This window comes from Lagopus muta, chromosome 7 (genome assembly GCF_023343835.1).
Source record: "Lagopus muta isolate bLagMut1 chromosome 7, bLagMut1 primary, whole genome shotgun sequence".
Lineage (NCBI taxonomy): Eukaryota > Metazoa > Chordata > Aves > Galliformes > Phasianidae > Lagopus > Lagopus muta.
In genome coordinates this window covers 22,667,267-22,691,134 of record NC_064439.1, presented here as the reverse complement: position 1 = coordinate 22,691,134, position 23,868 = coordinate 22,667,267, and the positions used below count along the sequence as shown (strand labels likewise).

The 23,868-nt window shown below is 39.8% G+C and overlaps 1 protein-coding gene across 3 annotated transcripts in view; it reads left to right on the top strand.

Annotated features, from left to right (window-relative positions):
- CDK6 (cyclin dependent kinase 6) overlaps positions 1 to 23,868 on the top strand; it is a 131,481-nt gene that overhangs the window by 70,586 nt on the left and 37,027 nt on the right. For all 3 annotated transcript variants that reach the window (XM_048950295.1, XM_048950296.1, XM_048950298.1), the window contains exon 5: positions 20,563 to 20,672. In XM_048950295.1, the coding sequence (XP_048806252.1) occupies positions 20,563 to 20,672 (110 nt within the window). The remainder of the gene's footprint in view (positions 1 to 20,562; positions 20,673 to 23,868) is intronic.

The window sequence follows — 23,868 nt, the reverse complement described above, 5'->3', positions numbered from 1 at the left end:
GTCATTCTAGCTTATTTGGTCAGGAAGTGAAAATGAGGGAGGAATTTGGAGATGTAGGAGGAGCTCGACTGCTGTTTTATCCCAAGTGTCATAAATATACTTCAGTAATTTTTAAAATTGCACTGTTCTGGTTAGAATAAAGAGCATCCTACTTCTTTATTTCCTGCAAACGTAGTATATTTAATGGCACATCTCAATCACTATGCATACCTTAAATATTGCCAGCTGGGAGGCAGGAGAGCAATAAGAAGGTGAGGAGGCAAAAGAGGACAGGGACAGTCAGTGCTTCATCAGGGGAAATGCTGCCATACAAATACAGTGTCAGGGATTTGTCACTGTTGGTTTTTTCCTCTATTTTTGTTTTATTCTTCTTGTTTTTGTTTATTTATTATTGTTTCTTGTTGGTCTAGGCCAACAAGGAAGTGTGTTTGGGTTCTGCTGCTTTGCACTCTGGACAGGCGATGTTTCTTTTTTATATGCAAGCAGTTTATTTGCCACATGGCAGACGTTCTTTCCTGGTGAAAATGTGAAATGTTATACCCCAAATTTGCAATTAATGTGACAAATGACATAAGTTCTGTTCTTTTCTCTGCTAACGGTGCTTTGCAAACAGAATTGTTCCAATTCAATTATGTAGTATTTTAAAACTAATTACAAGACATTCCAGAAACCTTTAAAAGTCCTACCTTCATGTAAGGCATTGTGGCTTGCCTCATTATCTTTGTGCCCACATGGCCTTAGACAGAAAATCTTAATGGTGCTTTTCCATTTTGAAGATGGCTTGGTGGATGAACTAACCACTAACATCTATGTTGATCACTTGCAGACTTAACATGGCAGTATACCTTATTTAATAAAAGGAAAATGAGTGAGTTTCGGTAACAATTTCTCAGTTGCTATAGAAACCATGGGATACTTGACTGCTTTTGGACCCCTATCCTTTGATATGCCAAGTGGTTTCTGTGAGGTTTTTAATGTTCTCATCAGCCACTGAACCTGCAGTCAAAATCAGACAACGAGGACTTCAATCCTGTGACTTGAAGAGAGGCAGTTTCTAACTTAGCTTTATCTGCTAGAGTTACCACCTATTCTAATGGGGTTTCTTTCAATGATCTGCAGCAGTGAAGACGTATCCACGCAGAAACCAGGGCCTCAGCTCAGTGTGCTGCAATTAACTCATATGGTGAGACCTACATCCTTAGATGTTTTGCTTGGCAATCAGTTGCACCTGAAGAGTTGTGGGGAGCAAACTTTTATGTCATGTCAACTAGTTCAGTATCGGTCAAACCTCAGCTGAAGGAAACGGCACCATTTTCCAGGAAAGCAGAATTGCCCACAAAGCAACAATCTGTTATGACACAGTATTTTTAGTCATAAAGTGGCCTTAGTGTGAAAGGAAGATTCAATTAGATGTCCATTGTGTTTTCAGATACAAAATTGCTTTGCATTCAATTGACTGTGTGAGTGAGTAAGAGCAAGAAGCAGATGCTTTAACGGCATATAGATAGGAAGAATTTCATTTCTCCATTTCTTTTATAACTTATATTATGCTCCATGTACCAGAGCAATTAATATGTAAAGTAAAAAGTCACACACATGTTATGACCACGAGGATTTCCCAATATTCAGGGGTGCTGGTACCTATGTGTTACTCCTGGCACCTTCCGTGTCCCAAAAAACAAGCAGAAAGGATGGGGAATGGAATAGAATCATGAAGGAAAGTCTTTTTATTTTCTTCTTTTCACGTGAAGGTTTATAATTAAAGGGGAAAGTAAATTAATTACATGAATATTAAAAGGTTACTCTTCTATTCTAACATTTGGTCACAAGTTGTCTAATGAAAAGGAATGCAGGCTGGAGGGCTGCCATGCCTTTGCTTCTTTCTGCAGAGGGCCACAGGCTGAAGCAGTGATTGTGCGTGACAGATTCTGGGAACAATGAGCCTGCGCACAGATTATCCAGATGGAGCATGCTTTTCTAAATTACACCAACAACAGGGTGGCCCACAGGCAAACAAAATAGTTAAACAATACATAATAAAGTTTTTATTTGGTATTTCCTGTGAGCCTCTGCCAGTTGCCAGGGAGTGTACTGTATTTTTCTTTTGCTGTATTAATTGTTGACCACAACTGGCAAAGACCCAAACTACCAGGGACAGATAAGGGGGGGAAAATGGCATCTGGACACTAAAGCCTCAAGTGTACTGGGAAAAAAAAGCACAAAAAATTACAGCATATATCTGGAATTTTCCAACTAACGATGTGCGGATGTGGTAGCGCTAGGGAAAAAGAGCCAAACTGAGCCTGCTTTGTTCACTAAGAGAGGCCCCCCTGTAACATTCCTTTTAGCTGTGCATATTTTGGCTTCAGTTGTGCAGTTTTAACTATATACTGTGTATGGAGCAGTTCAGTTGTTGCTGCATGAATTTAATGATTTTGTTACGAGAAATAAAATGCTGTCAGAGCATGTGAATTTTTGTTGAACTTTGAGATACATAAATAGAGGCTGTGTTTTAAATGTTAAATTATAGGTGTTAAGTTTTCAGAGGAAAGAGGGAGAAAATTTCATTAAGTACAAGCCATCGCTGCAACAGCTGCGAGGAGGAGACCCTCAGTAGCAGTGAATGCTGCCTTTTTAAACTCATCAATGAAATCAGTCCTTACCGTTATCTGCTTTAGGCAAAAGCCCACAGTATAACATTAACACTTGGATAAAAACAGGAGGTTACATAAACATGCAGGTTTGATACTGTTTTTCTATTACCTTTGTCAATATAAACAGTTTAGGTATTGGCATCTTTTTAAGGAAGTTTTATACTCCTGATTTACTGTACATAGTGTTGTGATTTTGTTATTACTAGAACACAGCAGAGAATAAACAAGAGCAGGTTGCTGTTATTTTCTTCTACAGTTCAGATAGCCTTGCAGGTATTATTAGGCAGCTTCTCCAAAGAGGATAGGAGTTGATGTGGAAGTCGCCAGTATGTACAGAGAAGAGAAGCAACTGCAGCTGCAGCAGGTCCATACTTCAGTTGGTGGGAAACAAATTCCTGTTGTGAGCTTTAACTGTTATAGATATTTACTGCATTTTTGGATATACTTGGACTGTCCCTTAGTCACCAGCAACCCTTGTTGCCTTGCTTTCAGTTCCAACTCACATGCTCCTTCTGGCGTTAAGTACTTTGTTTTTTCTTTGTTTGTTTTTTTGGTTTTAGGGCAGAGATTTTTGTGATTGGTTTTAGCTGCAAAATATGGAAGTCGTCTATTCCATTATTTCTTTTTACATGTGCAGTTTTCTCCTGTGAAAAAAAGAAAAGCATGTGAAAAAAAGTAACTTCTTCACTTGGTGTTCTTTTCATATGCGCAGTGCTTATCAACAGTGCTGAAACTATGGATCAGTAACATAGATTTCTTCAATTTGAGCTTGCAGAGTATCTGGTGTAGCGGCTGACTGTCACAAGTAGCTGATTATACTAGAAGGAGGCAGGACACGTTGCCAGTGGATTTCCCAGATATTAGCTCCCATTCATCTTCCAGCACACTACTACTGATATATTTTCTCTTCAAATCTGTTTTCCTGCCTCTCCTCCAGCTCAGTCACTTTTATCAACTAAATCTAGTTCCCACCCCAAATCCTTTGTGGAGTTTGCCCTCCCACTGGTACCAATCATGTCCATTATCATCTTCACTATCAACCTGGGTCTCAGCTTCAGGCCTTCTTCATCAGCCCCTGTCTCCTCATAGAGCTTTTTGTGGATCCTAGTCTCATATGCCTTATTGGTCATTTTTCCTTCTTCTTCCCTCCATCACTAATAGTCTTCTTTTTCAGTCAGTGTCATCTCTCACGCACATTCCCAGCCTAGATTGTTCTTTAACCCAGCAAAGGTGTGTTGGGCTTACATACACTATTCCCCCAGTCTGTCCAGTTATTTTTGTCTCTGCTGCTGAGTGTGATAGGTTCTCCTTCAAACATGGGATAGACCATTTTCAGAGTAACAAGCTTTCTGTGCAGTCAGGAACTTGAGATACCGTGATGGACCCTCAGCTCCCTGCAGCTGAACTCAGGTGTGCTGTCTTAAAACTAAACTTTCTGAAAATACAATAATTATGCACTGGTATAAAACCTTACTGAGCATGTGCTCTTTTTCAGATTTATGACATGGCCAAATTTGCAGCCAAGTCTTACAAGGATGGTGTAGAGGTCAAGTTCCACAGCCTTTGTTTCAAAACATGGTGGCACCAGAGCTTCTCAGAAAGAAGGTGACTAGAATTTAAGATGGACAAACCAATTGTGTTTACCTAGCCTCACTCATGGAAATTTCTGAGCTGCTTCAGCTGAAATAGTACAATAAAGCTGAAATATTGCAATAAAGCTGAGTATAAGACAGAGAGATACGACACAGAAATATTTTTGTAATCATTGAAATCTTGGTAAAGTTGTAAGCTGCTTCAGTAAAGGCAATGCTGTCAGCTACCAGAAGGAATGTGGGAAGTTAGGAGAGTCTCAAAGAGATTCTATTTCCTTCTGTAGAAGCCAAGGTGCCTATGAAAACTGATTCTTTTTCACTTGAAAGAAACTATGTGTTTCCAGTCCCTAATGGAATCTATCAATATAATTAATGCAAAATTAGGGACATCCATTGGTCACAAGCTGCCAATGTGATATCAAAACACTAGATCATGAATAGAATCAGTTGAAAGGCAGAGATTAATATAGCTTGATACTGTTCACTGGCAGGCATGAAACTTCCTGAGTACTATTGAAATCAGTAAGCAAAAGCAGGTCTATGCTCAGTAACATAACCATAACAATATTGAAATTGCTTTAGAAATTGTCTTTAAAAGTCATAATTTTCATGTAGTCATAGAATTCTTCGGGTTGGAAGAGACATTCAAGATCATCTGGTTCTAACCTTCCTGTCGTGGGCAAGGACATCTCCCACTAGATCAGGCTGCCCAAAGGCCCATCCAACCCAGCCCTGAATGTATTCAGATATGGGGCATCCACAGCTTCTACAGGCAACCTGTTCCAATGCCTCACCACCTGCATAGTGAAGATTTTTTTTCCTTATAACTAATCTAAGTCTACCTCAGTTTAAAGCCATTGCCCCTTGTCCTATCACTACATGCCTTTGTGATAAGTCCTTATCGAGCTTACCTTGTGCCCCCTTTAGGTACTTGTAGGCTGCTTAAAGGTCACCCTGAAGCATCCTCTTCTCCTGCTGAAAAACTCCAACTCTCTCATCCTGTTGAAAATTTCCTTTCCATTCTCCACCTGGCTTGTATTTGTGCTTGGATTCATCCTGCCTCAAGTGGACAACCTTGCACTTGGTCTCACTGAACTTTTTGAGATTCACACAAGCCCACCTCTCAGAGCTGTCCATCCTTTCCCCCCAGCGTGCCCACTGTACCACAGGGCTTGGTGTTGCTCAGAAACTTGCTGAGAGTCCACTCAGTTCCACTGTCCATGTCACTGAGAAAGATGTTCAGCAGTACTGGTTCCAGTACCAACCCCTGAGGAGCACCAGTTGTTACCAGCCTTCACTTGACCATAACTCTTTGAGTGCAGCCATCCAGCCACTTTCTTACTCAGTGAGTGGTCCATCCATGAAATACCTCTCTCACCAATTTAAAGACAAGAATGTCATATGGGACAGTGTCAGATGCTTTGTACAAGGTCCAAGCATATTACATTTTTGCAACCTAATGAGCTGTTTTTCAGCATAAAGTATGTAACACTTCACTGGAAGTCAGATTAGTTAGAATAGGCTTCATTTCCCGTAAGTGCTTTAATTCCTTGTCCAGTCAAAAACTAGGCAAGCCCTTGAAAAAGGAGCTGATTTATATTTTACTTATTCTGGGAGTGGTAAGTAGTCTGTTGTGTACTTGTATGAGATTTAACAGATTAAAACTACATTGGTGCCTAACATGTGACCTACATCATGTACATGACATTCCTGTGTATAGTATTTCCTTGTGAACTGTCATCCCAGGACCTAGAGACAGGAATGGCAAGATAGTTAAGAGAGGTCATCTACAGTACCTGACATTATTGTTCAGGTCTAGAATTGTTTTAAGAAGTACTATTAGTCTCCACATAATTACTTTCAAGGCATATTGCCAGACTAACACTTCAGTTAATCAGAAGAAGCACTAAAGTCCTCTCTTATTTTTGCTGCAACTGAAAAGATGTAAAATCCATTGTTTTACCATTAGTTACACCATTTCCTTGCTTTCCTTTTACTGGATTATGCTAGAAGATTATTTTATCCTTGCTCCTATTTCATTGAAGTTTCACTTGCAGATTTTCCTGCAGTAGCCCAAAACAAAACAAAGTTTAACCAATATTTAAAGTTGCTTTGTAAATAAAATTTAAGAAGACATCATTTAGACCTGTGTTTTACAAAAGCTTCATATTACAAAACTAAGTTGAATCTAAAATCAGCAGTATCCTTCTAATAATCATCCTACTGCCTATTCTTGTAAACTCCTAGTGTCTTACCCTAATGATTTTAAACAGCAGTAATATAACCTCATGATATTAACAAAACAAAGAAATCTAAAATAATTCTTTGGCTTTGATTATAAAAAAAGACTTTTTCCCTGCAGACTGCCATTTTCCAAGAAAAGCAGATAGTATTTATTATATGTAACTGTATCCTCTGTAGAACACGTAGGCTATTTCTGATTTTTTCTCTCTAAGATTACTATCAAAAATAATAACAATTAAAAACAGAGATAGAAATGATTCCACTGCTGATGTCTTCCTCTAACCACCCAGAGCTCCCACTGAAATCAGGCGAAATAACGTGTGTGTTTCACGTCAGACTACAGCTTTTTCTGAGCTTCTAGTTGGCTTCTTTAACACACAGACTGATAATATTGGCTTTCTTTTGCAAGGCATTTTTACCTTATAGAAATAGGGGAGTTTCTCTCAGCTTGTTGTAAACCTTCCATATCTTTAAGTTTAGACCCTTGGACCATGTGGCATCGCTAGGGACTGGTGATCCCAGTGCCATATGCACGTGGGCTTGTTCTCTCTGCAGAAGCCCTAGCTTCTAGCTCTGCTCCCCTCTTCTCAGTGTCCGCAGAGTCATGCGCTGAAGGATTTCCTGGCCACAAAAGGATGTTATTTACAGGAATTCCTCTGAAAGTTCATTAAAGAGGGGAGGGTATTGATGTCCCTGACAATCAGCTGTTAATTCTGTGTAAGTGTTCTGGAAGTGGCAGGCGCTCTTAATTCCTTGCAGAGATTTTTGCATGGGATGACTTTCTCTGTACAGATCTTTGTGTGGAAAAGGCACGGGCAGGAATCATTGTGATGATGGAGAAACACATAAGGACAACAAAATTGATTTTTCCAAGGCAATGTAGTCAACTGGTGGCAAGGTTGATGTTATCACAAGGGCTCTTGGCTCCCTATCTCAGACCATTAGAACATTTACACTAGCTCTCTGAGTATATTTTCCATTTGATTTATTCTTCTTATTCAAGGATGGATTACATATTGAGATAACCAGATTTGAATGCCTTTTTCGCATGGCTATTTTTATTTTTTTCTAAGTATTCTTCCAGATCCATGAGTAATTCACAGGGCAGAAAAAAGGGCTGTGACACAGGAGGAGAGCTCCTGAATTTTGTATTTTCCATTCTTAAGCAAAACCTTTTAAAGTAGCGGGTCTACTTTCCATTCTGAGTGCTCCCATGCATATCAGCTGGTCTTCAAGGGTCATTCCTCCCTGAGGAATCCTGGCAAATATCTGATTGGATATGGAGAGCCAGAACATTTCTGTGTAAATTGGATGTTTCTTTCTCTCAATATGCTCATGTTTCACAATCCCTGTGCCTATAAAGGATGTCCATTGCCCGAAGCTGGAAATGTTCACTTTGTAACATGCAAAGCACAGCTAAACCCAGTTCTAGATTATTAAAAATACCAGTCAGTGCAGCAGCACAGATAGCAGATGCAGCATGTGTGTGTTAGTCCATGCTTCCTTAACCAGCACTGAAATCAGAGTCTTGTCAGTTGGATACCTGGAAGTAAGTTCAGACCTTCAGTGAAACTGTTTCCTCTCTAAGGCCTCTCTGCAGACAGTGCACAAGGGGTTAACAAGGGAGCTACTCTGAAAACAGAGGCAGAAGGTCACTGGCGGCAACAGCAAAGACTCCTACAGCCTGCCATGGAGAGCCTTTCACCCGGCGTTTCCCACCCAGGGGATTGTAAACATTGGCTCATGGCCATGGCGTCCTACAGAACTTCTCTTTACTTTCAGCACATACGTTTATACGTCTTAATGGAAACTGAAGCACAGCAAGTTATTCCCACATGTCCAGAAGGAGAGAAGGAGCTTCTGTTCAAATTAAAGAGATGAGGGAAAGAGCCATTACTCACCCTGGAATTTGAAAACATAGAGATACGCGTGTTTAGTGGTACTTCACATGTAACATAGCTGCTGTTCTCAGGAAAACTTTCTCAACTCACTGGAATGTGTAGAATGCTGTCACTTCATCAGGATCCAGAAGAGCTCTTTTATCTGCCATTTGTTAGCAACTAGCAATATTGTTCTTATCTCGTTGTCCTTTAGCCTGATGCAGTGCCCTCAGACACGAGAACTTGTAAAATGAAAGCACTCATTACCTTGAACATTTTTTTTAATTGTCTTGCTATTATCTCTCTAGCTTAAACAAGATGCTTTGTATCAATTTTGAGAGAGGTGAACGATCCGAAAAAAAGCTTCTCTACAACAGCATTTTCACAAATACAACATTTTATGTTTCTATAAGACCATAACCACTATGGAGTAGAGTCTTTAGTGACCTAGACTGAGTCAGATATTTTTTACCCAACCTATCTATGCATAATTATTTCCCTAAGGAGAATGATAATACAGGCTTTAATGTTAAGAATGGGAAATAAAGCCTTACAAGTTGTAATACTGGAGCAATTGCAATATTCTGTTTTACTGCTAAATTTTCAGAATCTTAATTTTAGTTTAGAAAGTCCTCTAGAATTTACAAATGGAAGAAATTCTCTTTTGTGTTCTTTGAAAAAGTTGAGCTTCTCTTTGTACTGTGAATCATAACTTTTGGTTAGTGAGTGATGTATCAAGTAACAAGGGAGGAGATGTTGCTTCTTCCTTCACAGGATAAAGTGGAGTGCCATCCTCTAGAGGTTTTATGAATCCCATCTGTTAGAGTCAGAGAGAGAGAATACAATCTGTCTAGATCCAGGGTAGACTCCAGCCTGGTTAATGTAATTAATGCCTGCTTTTATTTTTATCCAGTGATGGTCTAATGTAAAATGCATACACATTACGGAGAGTAGTTATCCAGAAACTCGGCTCCTCGCCCCCTCCAGCTGATTGTCCTTAAGCTCTCGGCTACTTTCAGACACAGTCTTGCCCCATGACTCATATACTCCTGGCAGAATGGTGACTTGGCTTGAGCAAAGGCGAGGAAAGAATTGTCACCCAAAAAAACCCTGGCCTAGTGGTCAAATTATTTTCTTGGATGTAGGAGGTGCTTGGTAAGTCCCCTTCAGGCTGAGTTTCCACTTTGAGATTAACATAAAAACATCTGTAAAAGATGTTAATGTAGATGCAGACATGTATTGCTTCTATCACCACTCTTAGTCACAGCCTTCCCTAGGTGGGACTCCATGTGGACTTCTGTGGAGAGCATCCAGGTATCTAGGGTGCTGTCTGCCTCAATATATTTCACATGCAGTAGAGCTATTTGTTCCTTCAACATAGGCTTTTTCAATTATGTGATCAGCTACTGTAAAGACTCACAGACACATTCAGATTAGAAGAAGAGGAATTTAGCCAGTAAAGATGCCTACGAAGCTTATAGAATTGGAAAATCAGTGGATTGTGCCCAGTGTTTTTGTGGGTCTGCAGTCTACAAAGCTATTCAATATTGAGATTAAAATACTCTGGAGCCTCCTCTTACCCTTTCTGTGAAAATCTTCCTGCTTTGCCATGAAATTATAGGCCTACAGCAGGTCCTTGCCTTGGCTGTGGTCATGTATGTGTACATAAATATGTGTACCTATCCATATGTTACACCTGTGTATGGAAAGTTAATCTTTTTTGAAAACCTTTATGCTTCCAAACCTCATTTCTCATTTGTTTGTAGAAACATATTTCATGAGAATTTTTGTTTCCTCAAACATTATTTTGAAGAATCTTGTTTACTTCCATTTCTAATGTATCATTTACACTTCTGCTTACTTTAATTTAAAGCCATGCATTTATTGAGACTTAAGTAAAAATCTACCACGTTCAATTTCAGATGTAGGACAGATTTGCGGTGTCCAGAGTTGCCCAAATTCTTAATACTGCAGATGTAGACAGGTCCGTCTTAATTGTCAGCTGTCATGGTGATAATATGATTGAAGTTTGCACCCTTGCAAAGCAGTGAGAACAGAGGCATCCCAAGAGGAGCTTTTGTTGCAGAAAAGCTGTCTTGTTTGCAATCCTGGGTTCTTTGGGGGGATTGCTGTAATATAGGAGGTTTAACTGTAAGCTATTGCTTCATTTGAGTATCATTGACAATGTTGCTCCACCAGCCATTTTATCCTATCATTGGTACTTTGCCTCCAGGCTCTTACTTAAGCCTTGCTAGAGCCTTTATCAGCAGCAGCACAAGTTTACATTTTTAGCAGGGGCATCGCAGCACCAATCTTCTTCAGAGAAGAAGGGCTGTGTGGCTGCAGAACACTTCATAATGTGCTAGAAGATCCCACCATACCATGGAATACTAATGGGGGAAAATTACAACAATTAGTGTCATGGTAAATGGATATGTCTCATAGGAGTTGATAGGACATAGCAATGAACAGAGCTCAAAGTGACAAAAAGAATTTTTAATAGTGATATCTAAAATGTAGTTTTGTTATAGAAAAAGTAATATGAAATCAGTTTTATAAATTACCCAGAAAAATTTCTTAATTATAGGTGTGCCGGAGACTACTCTTGTCCAAATCAGACTTTAAGTAGAAAAGACATTTGGAGAAAGATTAATTGAGATTAAGTTTATTTTGCCCCTGTTACACATTCTTGATGTAGACTAGATAAGTACTTAGCAACTAACCTGCAGATGCCCACATGCCCTCTGCACACACTGCCAGTATGCAGGCAAGGTACAGCTTTCTTAAATATGCAGTGATCACTATTTGTATCCTTACTTTCCTTGTCAAGTCTTGCCATTGGATCAAAGCTCAGCATTGGTTTATAAGTTTCACTCTCAACTGAATGAAAACTGCATCTTGTGGAAGGTTCTTACAGCAAATCTTCCCTCTTAAAGAGTCCCAAACTAGAAAACTTTTCTTAATAAGAATATATAACAATCCCAGTTCCTACTAGAATTCTCTGTTAAACTAGCACTCAGTGGTTATATATGCCTGTAAATGGTATGGATTCTTTCCTTCTTTTTCAAAGTGGCTCATTTGTTCAAGCCATTTTTGATGTTATTTCATTAAAAGCTTTTTAATGCCGCATTCTGGAAGCAGATGCAGAGACCACAGTAAAGTCTCTCACCTAGATACCTCGCAGCATTTAATCTATTTTTTGAGACTCGTTTTTTGTGTGCATCATCTCCTTTTGTTAAAGATGGTTTGAAATAGAAACGTACCCAAGCTCCATGGGAGAGAAGCCTGCAGTGGCATCCATGGTTTGTTTTGCTTTATTTTTTCTGTTGAGAATCAAAGCTTAACACAGAACCCAGGAAGTAGAGAGGCATTTTTCTGTTAACCAGACTCCAATTTTCTAGTAGCGGGGGAAAGCTGGTCTTCATTATAAAGCCAACACATAAGTGGCAAGGCTTAAGTGTTCTAGTTTAGCCATGATGAACTCAGGAAGAGATTAGGCAGTCACATGGGCAGCTTCCAGAGAAGCTCAGCATCCCCTTATAATGGGGACCATGCTTTGGTCCTTAGTGCAAATTAGAGCTGCATATTCTCATTCTCCCAGGATAAGTGAGGTGGGAGACCAGAGAAGAGCTGGATGGCAGCCATCTCAGTGGAACATCTCAAAGCATACTAGGAACATCGGTTTTGTGGTGGAGCAAAGCAGCTGGAACAAGGCTGGAAGTATGATACTAGAAATTATGACCATTTTGTCAGGTATCTAAAAGCAGCAGGTGACTGATGTGAGTGGAAATGAGACAGATTGCTACAGCCAGATCTCTGTATAAATACATTGCAGTATCAGGACAAACCTCATTGCATGCAAAGCTGACCACTTCTGTAAAAATCGGGGCTGTCCCATATTCCACAGAAAGCTTCTCTGCAGCTCAGAGATTAGAGCATCGTGGTTTTGATTTTAACAGAGAGGTAGCATTGGTCAGCCTCTCCTCCATGGACCCTGAATCAGGTACTGTGATGCTGCTTATGTTATTTTTGCTTCTTTCTCTTCATATAAAGATGAAATGCTTTTCAAGTGAAATTTCAATTCGTCTCTAAGGTTCTCAGTATAGTATCAGTGCAGAATTCTGTGAAATTTTCAGCTTAATGGAAATATATTTCCTTGTATTAGTTTTGAGATAAGTTCTGAGTTCTACCTAGTGTGTGAAAGTATTACCTCACATAAAGAGCCACTTTTCCTTTCTAGTAGCTTTTGCACACCGCAGCACAGAAACTCTTGAGGTAAAAGCCACTGGATGTAGGTAAAGTGTCTTCCGCAAGTATTTGTATTTGCATGTATGAAGTGCAAACACACACACACATACATGCATACACATAACATCACTCAGGCTGACAACGGATGTACCTAGAAATATTCTCCAGCACCACCGCCGCACTCGGTTATGTGGTTCTTCCTAGAAATAAAAAAACAAAATTTTGATCAGTTTTGTGTGTATAAACCACCAAGGAATGAACGGTTTCTTCACTTTCTACCTTACAGTTGATGCAAAATCTTCCTTTCTTCAAATCACAAATGTTTTAACATCAAAAAGGAAAGCTCACGATCTGAAATAACAGCTTGATAGTGGGTGCTATGTGTGATCAGGACTTGTCTCTACTATAAATAGGTATTTTTTCTTGATGGTTTAACTAATGAAATAGGAAGGACTATCTTTACACTTTTCAGGAAGCAGCTAATTATGCATGCCTCTGAAGCTGAGACAAATTTAAGTAAAAGGATAAAATTGGTGCTACCATGTGCATTTCATGAGACTCATAGCACTCAGAAGGATGTTGTCTATATATATGTATTAAACTTCTGGTCAATAAGTGAAGTGCTTTCTAAAATCCACCAAGGTAGTTTGGTTCACTTTTACTGTAAAAGGAAAACTAGTTAATGTTTTTATAAAAAGACAAAATATAACTGTCTTTCTCTAAGAAACATTCTCACCAGCGATACCTACATCTGTGATGAACTGCAAACAGCTACATAGTAGTGAAAGAACCACTACTCAAAAAAAGGAATAAATCAACGTAATTACTCAGACTGATGCTGTCCCTGGGAATATTGTATAGTGTAATGATTATTACCTGTCTCCGTTTACAGTTAACAATGATAATAGGTCTTCAGAGAGAGAGTCCAGGCTTTCTCTGTAAACCCAGAATGCTCAGTGAATATTTTAAGGACAGTGTTAGGAAAATACAGTAAGGCAGTCCCCAGCTGGCAAAGCAGGCGTGCTCCGCTTCCAAACCAGGGATGAAAGATATGTTGAATTCACGATGATTCTAAGGCTGAAAAACCCATGCTTGGCATTATTGCACCTTATGGACAAGTGGGTTTTGGAAAGGTTCTCTCCCCATGCTGGAGGTTGCTGTGGAAGGTGATGCAGAGGTGGGGAGCAGCCCCACAGTAGGAGCTGTGCAGCTGATTTGTGTTGGCATGCAGAGGACCAGAGCCGGCCCACAGCCTGGCTGCACGTACCTGCACAGCACAGAGCAGGGCTGGCCTGAGCTGTGCGGGAAGCACAGAGCAGCATGCAGGGCCCCATCAGGGCTTCTTGCCTAGTGTCACCCACTATGAATTGCCACCGCAGCCATGCCCCATGCTGGTTCTCAGTCACTATTCCAGGCCATATCTGCTGAAACGTGGTGTTTTTTAATATTGAGTAGTGATACACTGTCAGGCCAGCATGGGATTTTTAAACATGTTCACTTAAGAAATCACATTTCTTCCTTTTAGGCTCTGTGGAGATTGAGCATGGCATTTCTAGCAAGCAAGAGGGAGCTGCATTAGAGAGAATCTCTTTGCAGCAGAGATTGAAGCCAAGCTTCAGGCAATGTGCAAGCACTTGTAGGCATCTGTAATTCAGTCCTCTCCACTAGTCTGTGGTGAGTGCGTCAAGCTTACTCACAGCTAGGGAGAAATTTGCCACAGAGTCTGAAGAAAATTGCACAAGTCATTTTAGAGCACTAGCCCTGAATGAGAAGCTGTGCAGTAATAGCTCCATTGTGAAATTTTAAAGATTCCTCTTTAAACCCCTGTGAGAAGTTTGAATCAGGAGAGAGGTTTTTGGTGATGTTGGCCACCATGAAGCAACACTACAGAGCTAGATTCTGTGTGCTGTACCATGTATCCTATAGTTACATTCCCTCATTTTACTCAACAACAACAAAAAGACAAAAATAGATGAAAAAGAGTCAGAAAGATGCCCCAAACATCATGTGAAAACCCCAACAATGGAAACTGTACAGAATAACTGAACTGAAGAGCCATGTTCAGGAATTTCCAATTTAGAAATAATCTTTCGTGAGGCTCAAATGGTTTAAATAACAAAAGGAGCCAGTGTCTAATAGCAAATATCTTTAACAAAATCAGCACCAAAACCAATACAGAAGAAACTGTAATGACAAAAGCAAAAGATTAGGAAGAAGAATTTTATTTGGATTGAAGATTACTTTGTATGAATCTGAGCATTCTGTTAATCTTTTCTGTGACACGTTATCTATGACAGCTTATATTTTAAGAGGTTTTACAGGCCTCTTCAAAGTTCCTTCAGAAATAATTAGAGTGGAATTAATCACATCCAGCTTGAGATGTCTAAAATGAAGACCTCTGCTTGTGGGCCAGCTAGGTTGTCCTCAGACAGTAAGTAGTTGCAGTATACGTTCATTTGACCTGTACTACACTCTTACAGTAAAATAAGATGAGTTGCACTCTCGGAATGCCAGTTTCTTTCCTCTGACTGCAAAAGAAATCTGAGTGGCTCAGATGTAGGTATATAATGCTATGTGAGATGGACCTTCTTCAGATGCTCTTTATTCCAGTTTCTCTTTATGAGGACTCTATACCAGAGGCATCTTAATTACTGGATAAAGCAGAAAATATCTGAATAAACCTTTATATCTCTGAGCTAAAAGTTACTGATATAGGATAGAAAAGCAGAAGAAACAGTTCTCTCTTTTCATGTTGTTCAATTAATTTCATTGGTTTCTATGCACAAACTTTCGCAACATTTCAAATCACATCATTTAATCACAGTTCTGACTGCCTTCAGCCCGGTTTCCTTCTGCTCAGTAAAGGAAAAGGGAGGGGAAATCAGCGTTCCTGCAAGGCTCATCATTACCCCTTGGGAGCAGAATGGGGTGGGATGAGGAGTGGGCCCTGGTTCCACACCCGCCACCCTCTTGGAGCCCCTGGTTCTGTGGGGATGAGAGAAGCATAGCAAAATGCCTTCTCTCTGAAGTGAAAGGAAGATGCGGGGCCACAGTCTGACTCACTGGCTGGTGGATTAAAGAGTGCCAGGAAGCATTCGTGGGTACTGGAGCTCAATTGTCTATACTGTTAAATTATTAGAATGGTTCCTGGCACGGTTTTGAGTTATGCCAACTAGCCTTCCCCCAGACAGTTCCTAGGCACAGTTAAGCATGGACCAAAGACCATTCCCAATAAGCAGTTTGCATGCGGTCACCTTTTTTTGGAGGCTTGAGAATTTAGTAACATGGACATAGGCCACTCTGTGCCTGTTGGTCTCCGTGCCAAAGGAACGTTTCCTGTCCCATTTAATTTCCCAGCACAGACATAGCCACTGTGTTACAGTCTGATCCCTGCTTTGTTCCTGTAGCTGTGCAACTGGGCATTGGTCTGTACTTAAAGTCTGTGGCAAACCGAAATGTAGTCTTTTGTGTCTCTGTTACTCAACCCCATCCCTAAACCTCTGTTTGTCTTTGTCTTTTTTGAACTGTATGCTATTCAGACAGCAACTATATTTGGAAAGGGCTGTGCATTGCACAGATCCCTTTAAATTAAGCAGATATCCAGAAGTGAAAATCTGCTCTGTAAAGTAAATGGAAATTAACTGAGACAGACACGATGCCTAGGTCTTGTGTTTGCAATGCTACTGAACAGATATGTACCATAATTTGATTTTACATCAGAAATAGGAATCATGAAGTGCAGGAGTGAACCTCCTGGGGCTAGGTGGTCCCAGATAGCAATGTCTGTCAGGTATAATAAGGCAGACAGCTTTATTTCAGAGAAAAAGTATCCTTCTTCAGACTGTAAATACAGCTTTTTATTTCTGACTGAGCACATTGCCATCTTCATTCATTGCAAGTCCAACACAGCACTGGTACAATTTTGCAGATATTCTTACCTTTCTCATGCCTCTTAGATATATATTTCATTTATTTTCATTCTGACATGCTGCCTAAATCTATTGATATTTAAATTATAAGAAGCAGCACTCGCTACTGATATTGTTCTTTAACTGTTATCATCCCATCTGGATAGTAGAGTCACAAAATGTACAGTGGAAATGGAGTAAAGTTTCTCCTTTAGGTCTCAGCGTGCAAAATATTCTGTTTTCTTGTATGTAGACTAATCTGTAGAAAATACAAAAGTCGTGATATCCTGGGGACTGGCAGAACAAGCAGAAAATCTTAAGACTGGTTAAAGGGGAAAAGGAGCTAATTTGGCTCTGGAGCATTTGGGGCAGCTGGAAGAAGAGGAAACCAAGTATGACATTCTGAGGAGCTCAGGAAGCAGACTATGTCCACTTGGCTGTTTGCACATGTGCAGCTCTGGATTAAGTATGTTTGGTGACATCAGGGAACCACTGGTATGTGGCAGAACTGGGAGAGGAGCTGGGGTTCAGGAGAGCTGAAAGAAACCTGGCTGGAGCAAGAGAGGGGATAAAGAATCTGGGCGGGTGAGGGGAAGGGAAGAGGCAACAGAAGGAAGTTCATTAGCTGAGAGGGCTAAAATGCAGCATGCTCTCTGAGGCCTGCAACTTCAGAGGTAGACAGGAGCCTTGCACTGCATTAGGATCTCTGTCAGCTTATGAGCACAAATGCCTTTTCCTGCAGAGTGGTCACCAGCTGCCACATTACAAGTGGCAAATTTTCAGGGCCGGCAGAATTTAAGCAAAGTGTAACAGAGCAGAAATTTGAGATTTTGGTCCTAAAAAGGGGGCTGTGTCAGGAAGCAGCACCAAAGTGCTTGCTGCCATGCATGGAGGGCGCGTCTTACTGGTGATGTGGCTTACCTAAGCAAAGCATTTTTTCATTCTCAGTCAGAACCATACTAAAGAGGAAGTGATGATCTAGTTGTTCAGCCACCATATCCTGTGTTCAGAATAATTTTCGTTTCTACTTATCTGCAAATGTTAATGGAATGTCCACAAATATTTTCTTGGTTTCTATGGTAAGCAAAAGGGAGTGTGAAACTCTGTGTCAGAAGCACTGCATCATCTGCACAACTCATGCTTTGCAGAAGGCCCTGAGCAATGAAGAAGCCATATGTGGTATTACTTGTGTGCAAACCGACATTTAGTAAACGTTGAGCCCTTTCACGTTCAGGTTTTGAAATGCAGTTTTGCATATTACGAACCATAAGTGTTACTTGATCACTTTTATAATTGCCATAATGGCAGAGCATATCAGAACAGCACTTCACAGATCACTTCCTCTCTGACTACAAAGCCATCAGGCAGTTGCTGGAATTGATCTACAAGACTTTGGAAATCACTTTCTTAAGGTTTAAGTTTCCAAATTACTCAGAAACAAAATCTCCTGCTCCCTTGCAAACACGTGCACTGAGGGCAGCAGGGTGCGTGCTGGGGAGCTGTGCCAGCGTGCGGCCACATGGGAGAGGCAGCCGGCATGCTGCATGCCTGCAGCCTTCTGGAAGCAGCAGTGCTCCCCAAGCAGTGCAGGGCATGCAGAGCTGCGAGGCGCCTCTCAGGAGTGTTGTGGCCCCTGTGCTGCATTTCCCAGGAAATGGCACTTAGAGTGGGGTGTACGTTGTCAGCAGGGCTCATTGAGCTGTCTCGCATACATCCCCACAGTCCTTAATGTGGAACTGGAGGAAATAAAGCGCCTTTTCGCTTCGTACGAGAAGAGCCGTGAGGGTCTCAAACCGGGAATGGTGGGTTGCGGTGGTATTTCAGCTGGCACTAGTTGAACTTGTTATATTTGATTTCTCAAACCAATGTTTCTTCAGAAAGATTTTCCACAAGTTTCCTGAGAAAGTGAAAGTGCAGATCAGAGCTCGAGAGAGATTCTGCATCACCAAAACCCTGCATGTATTGTAGGAGTAATTGCCACTGGTTCAGGTAGGGCAGCGCCAGTAAAAATTCCCTGACCTTGTGCTACATATATGTCTTCTGTCCTGGTTGTGAATCTCTGGAGAAGCCTTACCTTTTTTCATAGGCAGGGAAACATTTTGGAAAAACATCATCGGTACTCTACCCAATCAGGAAATAGAGTTAGTGCTCAGCTTCCGTACAGGAATCTGGTTATGAGGACAGGTAGCTGGAATTGAGATTGCCGGTGCGGTACTTTGCACCGTGTTATTGAACTGTTTCAAAGACAAATTTTATAAATAGAGATCAAAGCGTTTAAGAGGACTGTTAGCAAATATGACCACTTGTGCAAATATCCGTGAACCTCCCTTCAGTAGCCTTTCAGGAGTTCCAAAGGCTGTCGGGGCGTGTAATGATCATAATAAACGCTGTATTTGCTTTTGTTTCTGCTGGCTTTGACCGGCAAATTCAACTGATTGCTTCCATTGTTATTTATGCTTAGAAGACAATTATATGGTTATCGTTTAAAAAAAAAAAAACCACTCTTGTTATACATATCTTTGTACCAGTTTTGAAATTCATTCTATTTAACATAATTTTTAAGTTATTTTTGTGTTATCGGTGCACTTCATTCTTTTTCTTTTTCTTTCTTTTTTTTTTTTTTGCTTTGTCTTGCTTCTCCTGTACACTGCATTTCCCAATACTCGCTTTTGTGTTAGTTGGAGGAAGAAACTAGTAATTTTTGATACCCTTCCTGCCCATAAGTTAATATTGACAGAAATTTAAATTATAGCATGCACTGAGAATATATTGCCATTTAGCTGACAATCCTGTGTTGTGTTATAAGTGCATGCACGCAGGAGCAGGATACTCCTCTGGCTCTGAGGTTATATTTTAGCTACATAGTAGCTCACTCAAGACTCTAAGGAAGCTCTTCGTGTTCTTCTGTAAATGTACTGAAGATACAGTCAGCCTCATCTGTATTTGGTTGATTTATGAGAAACAAAAGAATAAACATGAAGTGTCCCATCTCTGTTGTGGGTCCAGTGTGCAGGACTCATCAAACTCCATCAATGGAGCAGTGTCAGTGAAATTCCAGCTGTGTCTCTACGACACATTGCAATGTGAATGACTGCCTGAAAGCAGGCATTTTACGTGGCATATGTCCCTGGAAAAGACTATATCATTTGGAAATAAGTTGTGGGAGAAGTTAGTGCTGCTGTTACCCATGGCACATGAGCAGAGACAGTCACAGAGCTGAAGGTCAGGAACCTGCCAAGGATCCCAGTGCTATGCTGCTTGGGTGAAAACAAAGACAACGTAAGGATCTTGGTGTCCAAGGACACCACGACGGACAGCACTGAATGTCTTTTGTAATGGACAGCTTTTGGGGAGGTTTTAACTTAAAATGTATCCATCTGCTAAAATAATAAATGTCTTCAGTTCAGCATGAAGAAAGAACTTTTGAGAAAGGTAGGACACATTTACCCAGGTTGGCCAGTCCAGCTCCATTAACACTATTCCTTTTGCAAGAAAATATACTGGTTGAACTATGAAGAGCTTAGCATAAACATGGGCTACAGGTTCTGATTTATCTCACAGGTAAACCTACATACAGGATTCTTTAACTTCCTGGCTTCCAACTTGGCACTAGGGTGATGACACCCAGGAAGTCTAATGAAGTGTTTAAGAAAAGCAGCCCTTGATCAACAGTCTAATGTTTGCTCTACAGAGAATGTGAACATCCATTGGAAAACATTTGGGTTCTGTAAGTTGCATAGGGTTCAAAGAGCTGTTCTGACAGTGTTCTGGAATACTGTAGTACCATGCCAATGCTTAACTGTGATACTACATTTTTGTTGTACTGTTGAACTGCTCTGTTCTGGGGAAATGATACTACCTGATTCATTGTTATTGCAGCTTACCCATATGTAGATTCTCCATGCAAGATCCTGGTCAAATAAGTTTGCCTTTGCAGTTTGGATGAAGTTAAATTGGATCTGTGTGCAGTAACACTTCTGAGATTTTAGTTCTACAGCTAAGCTTGCTGTAACTTACCTTTCTTTTTATTTTTCAGGTTGTTACTTTGTGGTATAGAGCTCCTGAAGTTTTGCTTCAGTCCAGCTATGCAACACCAGTTGATCTTTGGAGTGTTGGTTGCATATTTGCAGAAATGTTCCGTCGAAAGTAAGAAATGCTACTTTACTTTCTTCTTCTTCTTTTTTTTTTTTTTTTTTAATTTGAAATATAAAAGAATGTGCAGTGATTTCTGGCACAATACCTTGGATCATGTTAATGTTGGGAAGGACTGATAGGACTGATAGGATGCTTCATTTACAGCACAGGACATAATCATCCGTTGCAAATTCATACCTTTAACAATTTTGGAGTCTTTCAGTAGGAGTCTCCCTGAGCTCTTGGTAAAGTGTATACAAGCATTGTATTTCTGTTACACCTGAATCCAAATGCAGATAAATACGATCTAGAGGGGCTGTTGATTATTTTGAGTAAAGCTGCATTCTAGAAAGGGCCCAGCATTCACCATAGTCTTCTTGCTCTGGTGTTTGTGCATTAGACCATCAGTTGTTTGCTCATAGTCCTCACTTGGCATATCTGAGATTTTGGAAGTCATTGTAAAGTTGATTTCTGGAAACGGAGGTAGGAATTTGAAGAATAAGTTATTTTGCCAGGGTGAAGGGGAATGGAGACAGTTAAATGCAGGTTAAAAAGAAGAAAAGATTAAAGATCAGCTGATTCAATTAGAGTAACAATCAGAACTATTTTGCTATGGAATATTGTAGCTAGATGGAGTTGATTTGTGAATGCAAGAGAAGTATGTGTGCTGTTCATTCCTATGGTAGTACACTGAGATTGAGACTGTAGGGTGTGGAGAGGAACAACCCCTCAAGAACCTTAGCAAGATAGACCTGTCTCAGTATTAACCCAAACACATGCATTTCCATTGAGTTTATTGCAAAAATTCTGCATGGTCTCCATGGAGAAACTGTATGTATAATTTTGATACACCTATACTGTTAAATCAAAGAACATAAAGAATATAAAGAAAACAGGAAAGAAAATGATAACACTGAGAGGCATAAAAAACAGAATCAATACAATTTAAAAGACGAAGCCATACTACAAGGGCCTTGAGAAACAGCTATTTAAAAACAGCAAATTGAGATGAATTTATAGTGTGAAGTTCAAAATACGAGTTGGAGTCTTGCAAAAGAACTTTGAGATTCCACTATTCATTAATATTAGTATATGGAAAAATCATTTTTCTTGGGCTTCTTGCCTGGTCAAATGGCCTGGGTAGAATTAGTACACTCCACCCTCTCTGTGTCTGACTCAGAAATGAAGTCAGAAGATGAGAGAAAAGAAGAATGTGGATTTTAGGGGGATCAATTAAGCCCTTCATTGCTTTAAACTTTAAAAAGTTTAGTCTTATCTCATATACTGGCAGGTTCATGATGGTATTAAGCTGTTGATACTTTTTTCTGATAATAGCAGCAGAGTCAACAGCTCTGTTTTTAGCATTGGTGATAGAAGTGATACAGGACAAAACAAATGAACACAGAGCTTTATTACTTTCTCAAAGCTCTCATTTTTTCTCATTTAATTTGTGGTATTCTGGCAGATGAAAAATATTGCCATATGCAAGCACCACCAATTTAATTTCATTTTTGTGATGTATGACTCCCAGAGCCTCACTGACTCCAAATCCCAAAGTACAACACAGTAAATTTAGTTAAGGACAGTTAAATTTTCTGTTGGTTTACAAATGCAAATATTATATTAATATTACAAAATCGGAGATTTTTTTTAAGGGAAATGTGATCTTACTTCAAGTGCAGTTTGATAAAACCAGAACTTCTATTATTCCTGCCAAATGCAGGGTCAGTCTGACATTTCTAGTCCTAAATTTGGGAGTCTGTCAAAAACTGTAGAAGTCAGGCATCTGCCAAGTCTGTATGTACTATGTTGTTTCACTGGAAACAGTATGACTTTCACATCCTTCAGTATACAAGTGTGATTTGGAATACTAACCTAAAACCTCATTGCCATGAAGCTATAATGACCAGCACTGAGTGTTGTATTGGCTTAATTTTGCAATACTCCCTATATATCATATATATTATCTTTCGGATTTTCTTCATGGATTGCAAAAGAAAAGCCCGTGTTACTGTGACCTTAGTAGCAATAAACTGAAATTTTGCAAACTTCATGGATTGTTTCCAAAATATTAAATAAATGGAACAGCTAATTTTGAAAAATGGTGGTGCCCTTGGGTAATCACCCATCTGCATTTCCACTAGTGCTCATACAACAAGGTATGACAGTGTAGCTAAAGCTTAGAATACATGTTGGTTTGGTGTTAAGACAACTTTTTACTGTTTTACTGTGTCCTTGTTTCCTTCTTTCCCTACTCTATTGTCCTTCCTCTTTGAAAGATTTTAAAGCTTTTTTAAGAAATATGCTGAGACTCTTCTGGGTCTTTTGCTATTACAGAGATTTAGCTTTTTTGGAAATAAAACACTATAACAAATAAAGCATCACAAAATATATCAGAAATCTGTTCATGCCAAGCAAACATTCAAAAGTGCAGACACTTTTTAACTAGAATTTACCAGAATACAGTTTTGTAGGTAGTTGCAGGCACAGTCGGGGTTCTGTAGGCTTGGACAGGTATGGGAGGGAGGTGAGCTCTGTATGACTGGTCCAGCGTTGCCATATTAGAGGTAAACATGTCTCTCAGTGGAAAACACTTTATTTAATTTTAACCACTCTTAATTCAAACCAGTGTAGAACAAATGCAAAAAAAGATATCTTAAAAAAAAAAAAAAAAAAAAAAGATACAAAACAAATAAAGGCAGTTATTGGAGTTCATACACACGAATAAGTGAATATATGTCTAACACAGAGAATAAATTTGAATGTATTGGCTGATTCAGTTGGCCAAATGGCACTTCTCAGCTGAGGACTAAAGTCCTGAAATCTGAGATTTCAATAACATCATAGCTATACTTAAAACCTACACATTTTTACAGTACAGATTTGTAGGTTTTTGTGCTTCAGTGTGTACCTGCTAGCATCTCAGCCCATCAGGGTTTGTGGGCACGAAAATTGGGCATATATGAATGAAGACTGTATCCTGAAGCCCAGCTGCTGAAGAGAGCAGTCCCAGATGAAGCAATACTTTCAGATTTCCTTATAGGATAGTTTCAGGTTTTTTAATCTCATATCTAGTCAAGTAGATTGCCGTATTTGGGTGGACTGTCCTTAGCTGAAAAACATGTAAATGTATTTATCACAGTGGCTCCTTTCTTGATTTAAAAGCTGAGGTCCATTGATAATAATGACCAATAAAGAAAATTGTGCA